The sequence below is a fragment of the Pagrus pagrus genome (assembly GCF_965226575.1).
Source record: "Pagrus pagrus genome assembly, chromosome: 21".
NCBI classification, from domain to species: Eukaryota; Metazoa; Chordata; class Actinopteri; order Spariformes; family Sparidae; genus Pagrus; species Pagrus pagrus.
The window spans coordinates 15,922,859-15,934,048 of NC_140208.1; the positions used below are offsets into that span (position 1 = coordinate 15,922,859).

Sequence of the window (11,190 nt, forward strand, 5' to 3'; positions counted from 1 at the left end):
TTGGTACTTCCCATTTTACACTGCGGTACATAACAGGTTACCTAATTGCCAAACAAGTACAGGCAAGGACCAGGCGCACAACAGCCTATTAATCCTCACCCTTAATCCTAAATCCATTTAGCCATACACAAACACACGCATACACACACCTGACCTGCATCCTCAGTATTTTTCATTTTGCACTACTGGCAACTCTCATTGATTCCAGGGAAACATTACTACTTAGACCCACTAAGCAAATAAATGGAGGTAATATTGAATGGAGCGACTCAATTTGCAGATTGAATTAAGCATGAGGACGAGAGCAGACCGGGGCTCGGGTCTTTTTATGCTCTTGTAATGATGTAATGACTTCAACGAGAGAAGAGAGGATGATTGGTATGACAGGCGTGGTGTGTTATAGTGTGGTACAGGGACTAAGTCGGGACATGAACTCCTTTTTACAATAACTCCGCACCCAGTGTGGTTTCACTTGTATTACACTAACGCTCTGATAAGCCTTTTCTTTGTACTTGCAGGAAACTCTGTCATAAAGCGGTAGGTGGGGGTGAGCCACACATTGCTATCAGACTATTCACAGTAAGCACACCTAGTTGTTAACACACTGACCGTGTGTGTGCATGTACAGAACATGGCTAACAGATGAGTCTTCTCTGGACAAACAGTGAGACATTAACCTGCTGCAAGTATTAAAGTGTTGGTCACCAGCACCTGCCCTCACAGCATCTGTGTGCTCCAGGAACACTCATTATCAATATTTATGAATATTTCAATACTTCTGACAACACAAAGATAAACAGTAATATGGAACTATCCATCCATCCAGCCTGAACAACATCCAACCACGAAAACACAACCTCTAATACCATCAGCACACATAATGATCTACATTCTAGACTACATTACACCTCCTGTATTCAGACAAACCCTCCAGTATAGCTGTCAGAGGGTGGAAATTATTAACAAAGCAAACATGCACAGAGTGAAAGGAAGTTTGTGGTGAACTTTGGGCACACCTAGTGCGGTTAAACTGTGATTTCAACAGATTTGTTTTTCAGTCACATTTCTCTAAGCTCACCTGCTGTCACTGGATCAGAGCTATTTCTGTGGTGTATTTTTATATATTTTTCGTGTCTCAGAGCTAAAACCCCCACAGTGTAGCTGCTGATGGTGACGTTAGAGAAGATTATGCAGTATGCATAAAAAAAAGAGAAGTAGAGGAAATTAAATGCTCGCATCGTTGTGATAAATGTTCATTCAGTCAATTGATGGAAATTAAATGCAATGGATACATTAGCGCTGATCAAAAGATGGAATGGTATGGAACAAATGAGTAGCGTTAAATCAAATAAAAAATCAGTCTGCGCCTGTGTTCTACACACACACACACACACACACACACACCAGTCTAACCGGGTACCTCAGCTGGACAAACATCCTGTTTGAAGACCACCATCTGCCATTGGTGAAACAGTAACAAAAGAGCAAACTCATCCGTACTCAGTGTGACAAATTAAACATGGCAGGTCATCCCCTGATAATAAACTAACTCACTTTTCATTAGCAACGAGCAAAACCTCGTCTGACAAGGACAATGTTAGCTTGGTCTGTTTGTTGCCCACCCAGTCGGTGTCTGGTGTCCCTGCATGAATTATGTCAGACTGCTACACATGATTAACACACACACGCAAACATGTTATCTACCAACCTGACACAAATCCAGACTCGCACAGCTGGACTGAGCCTGGACACATGTTTCTAAGTGACCCCTCGCCACACAGGGACACATCTGTCCTGCAAGCTCACATCAGCAGCGCAGCGGTTCACATGAGACTATCAGTAACAGCATTTCCATTAACACTCTGACCTCAGATGTATGTGAAGGAGATAGGGAGGGGGGTACAGGTGGACTACCTCACAGCTTCAGACAGCAGTGCCTGTTAGCGTGCCTGCTTCGTGCCAAGTTTTCACACAGATATTACTCATCTTATATAAAAGCAGTGCAGGTGTGTGACTGAAACATCTGTTTTTACCTGCTGAGGTAGCTGGAAGACTTCCAATAAAGACCACTGGAGCAGATATTTGTCTTTATCTATCATATGAGAGCATTTACGCATTTTTTTCAGTGCATTTTGTATCGTTATGGACAGGCAACAAGTTCCACATACCAAGTGTAAACCAATCCTCCAGGATCGTTCCCCCTTCAAAGATGAAAAATGTCACGAGGAGTGAAAGGTATTGAAGCAGGCAGTGTTTCTAGCTCCAGGCAGCTCCTCATTAGCCCGGAGGCCGGCCACATCAGCCTCTTTTCCATGCTGTTCGAGGGCATTTGTACAAGCAGCGGAGGAAAGGGGGATCTCTTACACTTCTGTTAAGATAGAAACAGTCCTCACTGCAGGTATTTCCAATGAAAGCCCCACCGTAGAGAATCTCCTCTGTGGAGGTCAGCAGGAGGCACCAGGTCCCGCTGGGATCCATTTCAACATGTTATTAGAAGCCGTCATTCATTCTGCTGCTACACAAAATGCAACTCATGCCGTTACCAACTGATTGGATACAGGCAATAAATAGCATAAAGATTAGGGCCAGTCACCACGGACAAACTTGCACTTAACTTTAGTGAGGTCTTGTACGGTTGCAGTGTCTTGGCTTAGACTCTTAGACTCTCTCTTAATTTGTTTATAATTACATTTCATGCTTTTTATTGTTGGTACAGCTCTAAATAAGGCAGCCGTCATTATGAGCTGTAACAAATTGATTAATTCATGTTTAATAAATCAATTACTAATGTTCCATACATCAGTTATAAGACAAATTCTGGGTTTTCAAGTTGTAAACAGTCCCACTGCACGGCTCCAAGGTGCGATTATTTTGGTCGCACACGCACCCGAAAATCTGTCATAATTATGTGAACTAACATTTTGGTTGGTTGCACCTGTGCGCCTGATATTCAGCAGGTCAGATTCAACCTGCTCATCAGGAGCGATACAGTGCCTCTTAACCAAAACGCCCTCCAACATTTCTGTACTCAGCCAATAACGCATCCACTCACACACCGATGGAACGGTCATTGGGAGCAATATGGGGTTCAGTATCTTGCAGGACCGAACCACTGACCCTCTGATCAGTGGACGACCTGCTCTACCTCACTAAATTTGGAAATCCTTATGACACTGACTGCAAATTTGTGGATCAAACGTCTTTCTAATGAACATTTTCACTGCTTCCTCTCAGCAGGGACACATCACGGACTATTTCCAGCTGGCTCTCATGCAGTACATGTATGCGGGTCGATCAGACAATACAGGATTGTTATCTGAAAGTGTTTCACTCTGGCATGACACACTAGTGCTCTGATAGGCCTACTTCAGGGACAAAGACCCTGAGCGTTTGTATGAGGGGGAATGCTGGACCACAGCCAAGTCAGACATACCCACCTGCATCATTTACATTAGCCGCAGCATGTCCTATAGCACGTTAGCTCGTTCACTTTAAGTTATATGACACCGAAAATATTCTGAGTTCACCGAAGCCACTCAGCGGCAGTACTTCAGAGGTTAGAAGCCAAAGTATAATACTGCACTGAGCATGAAAACGACCAAGTCTATGGATGTTTTCCTGTTTCCTGTTCCCACTGGGATCCATTGTAGCTTACATGAACTCAAACTGATCACCACCGGCACAGTTATTCCCAAAGGAGCAATGTTTCCACAGGGTATTCAATATTCAGAAGTTTAAAAGTTCCCATATCATATTGCAGAAACTGCTGTGTACGGAAGAGTTTCTTCTCAGAATTCTGACATAACCTCAGAGAAAAAAGGTCAGAATTCTGAGTTTAAAGTCAATTGTGGAAAAAAAAGTCAGAACTCAAATGTTTTGCAGTGGCCCTGATCCTCCTCCGTAGCTACGTGTCATCAACTTTGCAAAAAGACTGGTTAGATTAAGTGATTAGATGTTTCCAATTCAAACTCAAACTCAAACTGCAGGAGGATGAAGAAAAGCAGAACGTGATCCTGTGCATGTTCAAACTGAACAAGAGACTGTTTGCGTCTATAAACCTTACAGCAGGTTGACCCATTTAATCTCTACCTCAGAGCAAAGAGGGAAGGCCCCGGCAAATTAAATGGCTGACTTTCATGGCCTCGGGCCTCTGCAGTCAGACAGAGATGAGCTGGAAAAGCAAAGGCACTTCAACTCTGATTAAATATTCATCAGTGCGAGAAATTAAATTCTTCCCCTCAGGTCACAGAGGTTCCCAGCTATAACAGTCAGTAAGCTTTGTCTGCTGAAGGACGACCAGATTTGAAATCATAGCGGGTTTGTGTGTGTGTGTGTTCTCCGATTGTCCCCAGAAACATCGTTCTCACCCCTGTCTTGTCTCAACCTGAAACCTGGCAGGTTGTGACTGTGCAGAGAAGGGTAATACATTCCAAGCATACCATGGGGTCAGGGGACTGGAAGAGCCAATAGGTGGCCAGCTGACTGGCCAGCCCCTCCTCCCCGCTACAACAGAGAACAAAAAAAGGCCCTCTCAGGAAAAATCTCTAAATGGGTTGATTCAAAGGGAAAGAGGGAGCGGAGAAGAGAATACCCCGTACAAATTGGCCTCAGGTAGCTTTTAGATTATTCAGGTGCAGCTCTTCCCCGAGTAGAATCAATGCCGGTCTGCTAATTGGTCGTGCACCCCCCCTAAATTCAAAATACATTTTTTAAATTGCCTCAGCTGAGACAAAATACACTGCTAGATTTAGACTCATTAGATAATAGCCGGCATCTTAAGAGGTTAACTTTATTGCACTCTCTTTATTGCAGAGCTGGGAGTGGAAACCCTCCGTCTTGACTTTTATCCTGGACTCTGTTTGACTCAAAGAGCGGCCACTTTAGACATGGTACATGTCACAACTGGTTTATGTGCCTCCTTGTTGCATTTTTTAAACATTCACACTGTAGTTCGCTGCGATAATGAGGAAGCACGTAACAAACAGCTCTGTGGTGCGGTGAGACGGAGCCACAAAAGAAGCTAGACAACACAGACAGGAAAACAGACGGGACTGTAAAACCGGCCCTAGTCAAACATGGGACACACCATCAGCACATTGTGGTGTGTCTTTACAGAATCACAGAGTAGGTACACAGTGAGGTCTGAGAACTGAAAGACTGTCTTTACTCAACTGCAGTGGCTGCACAGACGACAAATGGGCTGTTAGAGAGGACGGTGTTGAAATGAGAGATATTAACATGCTACTCTTTGCAAAATACACGTACTGATAACAAGTATGAATAATTTTTCTTGGGAAATTCAGAGTGAAAGCGAGATTATGGTTTCAGGTATGTCGGTTAACACTCTTTTGAGTCACAGGTTAAAGTCATTCGAGGTGAAAATCACGGTCTAACTTCTTCAAATACACAGATAGACTAGAATGACATAAAACAGCAAAACACACCACGAACTATGTATTTAATTGCTGACATTGATGAGCTGCTTAGCTGATGTCAAGCTAACAGACAGTACAAGATGACAAAACAGTTAAAAGAAAGCCGAATATCAGACAAACAAAAGAAAGCGAAAATGTTTCCCAAAATGCACAAAAGGAAAAAGAGCATTACCTGAAGTCAACACACCTAGCTAAACAAATCTGGCACACACAACTGGGCCAGATTTGTATGATCTTTGGTGAGTCGCTGCCTGAACACAGTACAAATGCGGCAGCACTTAACCACAATCGGTAAACTTCAGCTAGCTACCTTTATTAAAGAGGCTCTATATAACACTTTTTAGCAAATGACATGTATTAATCACTTTTTTTATGCTGCTGGACTATGGACCTATTGTAAAGGACTAGGGTTGAATTGTCCGGGAAGAGAACATATCCTAACCAATTAAATATACAAAGCAGTGTCGAATTGAGCACAAATGTGCTTTAACATCGTAGCTGGCAGCAGACTGATGAGCCCCCTTGTCCCTGCAGGCCTCCAGTCTCATTACCATGTGGTCCCCTTCTTGGGTTGCAGTCTGTGGACGGTGACTCCATCCCTCTGGGGACGGGGTCAAGATGGCACATTGATCAAGTGTCAGCTTGACACTGCTTTCTATTCTATAAACTGGGGGAAAATCTCTGTAACGCACATCAATCCGCCACTTTTCATTCAGATCAGGCTGAAAAACGTTACATTCAGGCTTGATTTGCTCTGATGACAACAAAGAGGAAGTGGGCCCTGGTTTGCTAATTTTCTGCATTACCCTTCAAAGCAGAACGAACACACAGATAACATCAAGTTATGAACACGCCGTGCGGAAGGATGAGGGGGCCACTGTAATTGTCCGAGGGAAATCCTCCACTAAACAATGATACAGTTGAGGATCTTTCATTAAAGAAGCCACGGGCCTATAGGAAGACAGCAAAGATGCCAACGCACACTTGAACGTCAACTATTCCTGAAACAAAGAGCATTTACTTTTATGTAAATCCTCCCAAACACTGTTAACTCCACATGAGCCTTCGCGTCTTGGTAATAACAACCTACAAGTGTTACAGGCCAATGAACACCTTTATTGCGAAACACTAACCTGCTTGTGTCTTAGCTGAATGTAATAGCCCCGGGATAGGTGGAAAGAAAGTAGAGCAGGCTAAATGTCAGAGCTGTCGAGAATACAGAAGTGACAAATAAGAGAAAACAAGAACTTATGAAAGTGACTGCTATTACTTAAAGGGGCACTGTGTAGCTTTGGAGAAGAAATTCAAACTCAGAATTATGAGGTAATAATACAAACTCAGAAATATTCATGTTTTCCATAACTGAATAAACAAGCTGTTCTCAGAGGAAAATAAGGTCCCAGAACACTGTTTGAAGCTAGAAAGGTGGCAGGGTCCGCCACATATAAACAAAGTAAAACAGTATGAAATTGTGTTGTCCTTTAAGGTCAGTTTGTTTATTCAGTTAATTCAGTCATCAAAACAAAGAGTTTGTTTACTTAGCTTGTTTAGACATGAAAAAAAAAGTCTATAAAGACTTTTCTCTTCTGATTAAAATTTCTTCCCAAAACTACATAGTGCACCTTTAAAATCCAGAGTATAGACAAGCCCAGATTTGGCCCAGTGGAGAATGAATGCTGCAATAATTGGTTGATTGAAGGTTTTGGACTCACGTCGGCCTAAAAAAAGCAATAATTTAAATGGAGATTGGTGAGATATTCATGTTAAACTGCAACTGCCAATTCTGCTGCCCACATGCATGGGAGGTAGGAATCTTTTTTAATACTGACCGAGGTAACAACTCCCACATCATTGTCATCCAAACCATGACACAGAACACCTGTTGGACACATTTTTAGGGTGGACATGAATAAATCTGTGAAGATCTAAACCGCTCCGGTGTCCTTTAACAGGTGGCAGTCTTGAGAGGAACTACTTTGCGTACAGTTAAAGGGGAAATGGTGGTACTGGTGAAAGAAACCGTGGAAGTGTTTATAAAGCAGTAAGCTCAGTTTATAAAAGGGGAGCACAGGTGTTAAAACGCAATAAACTGTGCACTCCAAAGCCTCATCGCGGGTTTTTACGCAGTCAGTGCGCGCTATGAGCTTCTCCGGTAAAATGGTTGTTTGCCGTTACGCCTCCTGGTCCGAGGAAGCAGGTGCGTAACCTGTGTGAACGCGGACATTATTTAAACCTCCAAATGAGAAAAGAAGAAGTGAATCGTTGTCTCAGACAACTTACAGGTACTTTCTGGAGCCCTTCGTCTGTAGATGCATCGCCACAGAGAATCCAAAGAAGCTCCCCTTGGTTTTGCCCACTTTGATCACAGGAAACTGTTCATCTATGTTAAATCCACTGCATGTTCGCGTCCCGTGGTACACGGCCAGAACCGCGCAGAGCAGCAGCAGTCTCGGACCCATGTTCGGGCTGTTCATCCTTCCCCCCAGATCCACGATCAGCGCGGGTACCGGCACGGCAGTGTCCCGCAATGAGCTCCAACAGGTAGGCTGCGCTGCTTCACTGAGACCTCCCCATCGAGAGCCGCCCGCTTCCCCTCCACTCACTGTTTAACTGACAAGGTGTCGGTGTCTGCCTCCCCCTGCCTCCCTCTGCCTCTCCTCCCTCCCCTCCCCTGCTCTCCCTTCCTTCCTCTCTCACCTCCACACGCAGTTGAAACAAGTGCGCTACGTTCACAGACTGACTGCTCTCTGTGGTTAGTCTGTGAAACCTCCGTCTCTCGCCTTCCTACCTCATTGTTTCTGCTTATCTCTTTCACACGCGTATTTTGATTTCCTGTTCTCTATGGCCTACATGTAATATGTGACATGGACATAAATTTGGTAACACTTGAAGGTTCACAAAAAGGTTAACTAATGATTAAGTAACTAGTATGTAATAAGTCTAGTGGGTAACTACTCATTACTATGCATTACTTTTCTCGAAGGTGCATGAATAGAGTAACTAATGATTAAGTAATTAGTATGTAATAAGTTTATCGGGTAACTACTCATTATTTTTAGCTTTACTTGAAAGTACGCAAAAACAGTAACTAATGATTGAGTACTCATTCCTCAGTAATTACTCACATTTTTTTACTTTAAAGTGTTACCAAAAATCTCCATACACCATTACAGCAGGACTGTGTCACCTGTTTTTTGTTTTTTTCCCCCTTAAATTAAAGTTTAGTGTCAGAGAATCTTTTTTATCACAAATCAACTATGGCTTGGGGCCATATTTGCTGCCTTATACAATATTCTTCACAATATCAAATATCAAACAGCTGTTATGTCATCTTTGGGCTTTTATTTTGAAAAGAAAATGCACGCTGAACGGTCCTGGCAGCAGAAGCAATGCAAGTTGATATTTTAGAGGTTACTACAGGTTTATTGGCCTGTTGTAGTGCCTGTAGCTCAGGAGGTGGAGCGGGTCGTCCAGCAATCAGAAGGTCACTGGTTCGAATCCCCTCCCCCGGTGGCTCATCGAAGTGTCCTTGAGCAAGATACTGAAGCCCAAATTGCTCCTGATGAGCAGGTGGCAACTTGCACGGCACCCTCTGCCATCAGTGTATGAATGTATGTGTGAATGGGTGGATGTGACAAGTGTTGTAAAGCGCTTTGAGCGGTCACTAGACTGGAAAAGCGATATAGACATGCAGATCCATTTACCATTCACATACAAAAGCATTTTCAGCTGATAGAGTGGGTTCAATTCATAATTATATGGGTTGTAATTGTGTTAGCTCAGCCCAGGAGTGTAGGATTGTGTAGGAGGGACTATATTATGGGAGGCAGTCTGTCAAAACTCCTCCAAACCAACTAACAGACCCAGGGCCCGCCCTCACATGAGGGCTCTTGTGACAGCCACTCTCTGCCTTGCTCCGCTGCCTATCGCTCCAACCTCTGGCATCTAACAGGCAGTTCATTAAACCCTTAATCCCCTTAGAGAGTTCATGGAACAGGCCAGAGTTTTTTAAAGTATCCTTTCCTTGCCATGTACCCCCCCTCCCCACCCTTTCTCCTCTCACCAACTGTAGCTCCATCTCCTCGTTTCCGCGTATCTCTGGAGCAATGTGCAATCTTTCATCGTGTCTGCTTTTTATTGGCTGACTCCCGGCTAAAATCTGGCATTGCTGACCTCCTCAAACTGATGAGCTGGGCTACCACTCTGCATCTCCTCACGCTCCAGGAGTTTCTCTCACCCAGAGGTAATCCCCAGTGAAATAATGCCCGATGGGGAATTTAGTTCACTGTGCACATTCTTAGGTTGGTGTGTGCCTCAAGAAACACTGCCCGTGTTTCGAGATATCGATGCTCTTTCTTACAGTATGGTCGGTGTTCAATGTCCTTATTTGTGCACATTTCTAAACCATATGTAACTTATCTTTAGATACCAAGAAACAACAAGTTCACAATATAAAACAGAGGAAATGTACTGCAACCAACAGGTTAAGGTGTTTCACAGAGTGTAATGCAATAAAAAACTACCTCCTGATCTTTGTTGGAGGTCATATCTCTGTCTCCACACCATGAACCAAAAAACCTAGCGCATTTGAAATCAAACATGTTTCCAGAGTTAATCCAGGCTTAACCTTTGTGTTTTTTTTTGCATTACTACATTATCTAGTCAGTGCTTTTCGGCCCAAAGGTGAGCGCACAACATGCCAGTGTATACACTGTCAACATCCGGTTGTTCCTTATCAAGACGTGCATCTGGTACGGCCCTCTGACGCTGAACAGAGCCATGTGGAATCGCCCTGACTTGACACAAGGCAAAAACGTCCTGAGAGAGACATTAGCAGCGAGGAATTTAAAGCAGCCAACCCACAATAGACTAGCAATCTGACCTCCCCTTGTATTTTGTGATTGATTCCCATGCTTTTTGGCTGGGGAGCACCTGATCCTTAACCCCTCTGGGTCTTACACACACCCTCTGACATGAGAAAAGTGTCACTCTGAAAGAAAAGTGACAGCTGATACTGACAAACTGCACTCTTCTTTATTTACAGAATATCTCGTTTAAGGTGTGTAATTGCACAGACAGCCAACTGTTAAAGGAGATATGTTGTATTTTTTCATTTCTTCCATTCCTTCAGTGGTTTATACAGGTTCTTGCTCATGTGAAAGATTTTGAAAGTTAAAAAGGTCAACAGAAGCTCCTCTCTCCCACAGAAAACACTGCTCCTTGTCAGTTATCTCCCTTTAAAGGGGCATTATGCAGTTTTGGAGAAGAAATTCAAACTTATATTTACAATTTTAATGAGGTAATAAAACAAACAGAGAAATATCTATTTTTTTCCATAACTGAATAAACAAGCTGTTCCCAGAGGAAAATAAGGTCTCCAGAACACTGTTTGAAGCTAGAAAGGTGGCAGGGTCCGCCACACATAAACAAAGTAAATCAGTATGAAACTGTGTTGTCCTTTAAGGTCAGTTTGTTTATTCACTTAAAAAAGATAGTTTGTTTATTTAGTTTGTTTAGGCATAAAAATCAGTCAATGAGGATCATTCTCTTCTCATTAAAATGCATCCCCCAAAACTACAAAGTGCCACAATCTGTTACATTGTGACATCACATTATGTCACCATGTGACACATTTGCATAATTTATGTCTATATTCAAGGTAGAAGTGAAGCTAACTGGAAGCTCAAAATATGACAGAACCTACCAGAGACACTGGCTCAGGCGTGTGTGAGCTGACCAATAAGAGGATTTGGAA

General features: G+C 43.1%; 1 protein-coding gene across 2 annotated transcripts in view; it reads right to left on the minus strand.

Moving 5' to 3' along the window:
* itga3b (integrin, alpha 3b) overlaps positions 1 to 8,021 on the minus strand; it is a 32,148-nt gene extending 24,127 nt beyond the window's left edge. For both annotated transcript variants that reach the window (XM_084342095.1, XM_084342096.1), the window contains exon 1: positions 7,716 to 8,021. In XM_084342095.1, the coding sequence (XP_084198221.1) occupies positions 7,716 to 7,909 (194 nt within the window). In that variant the 5' untranslated portion in view covers positions 7,910 to 8,021. The remainder of the gene's footprint in view (positions 1 to 7,715) is intronic.
* Positions 8,022 to 11,190: the final 3,169 nt, after the last annotated feature.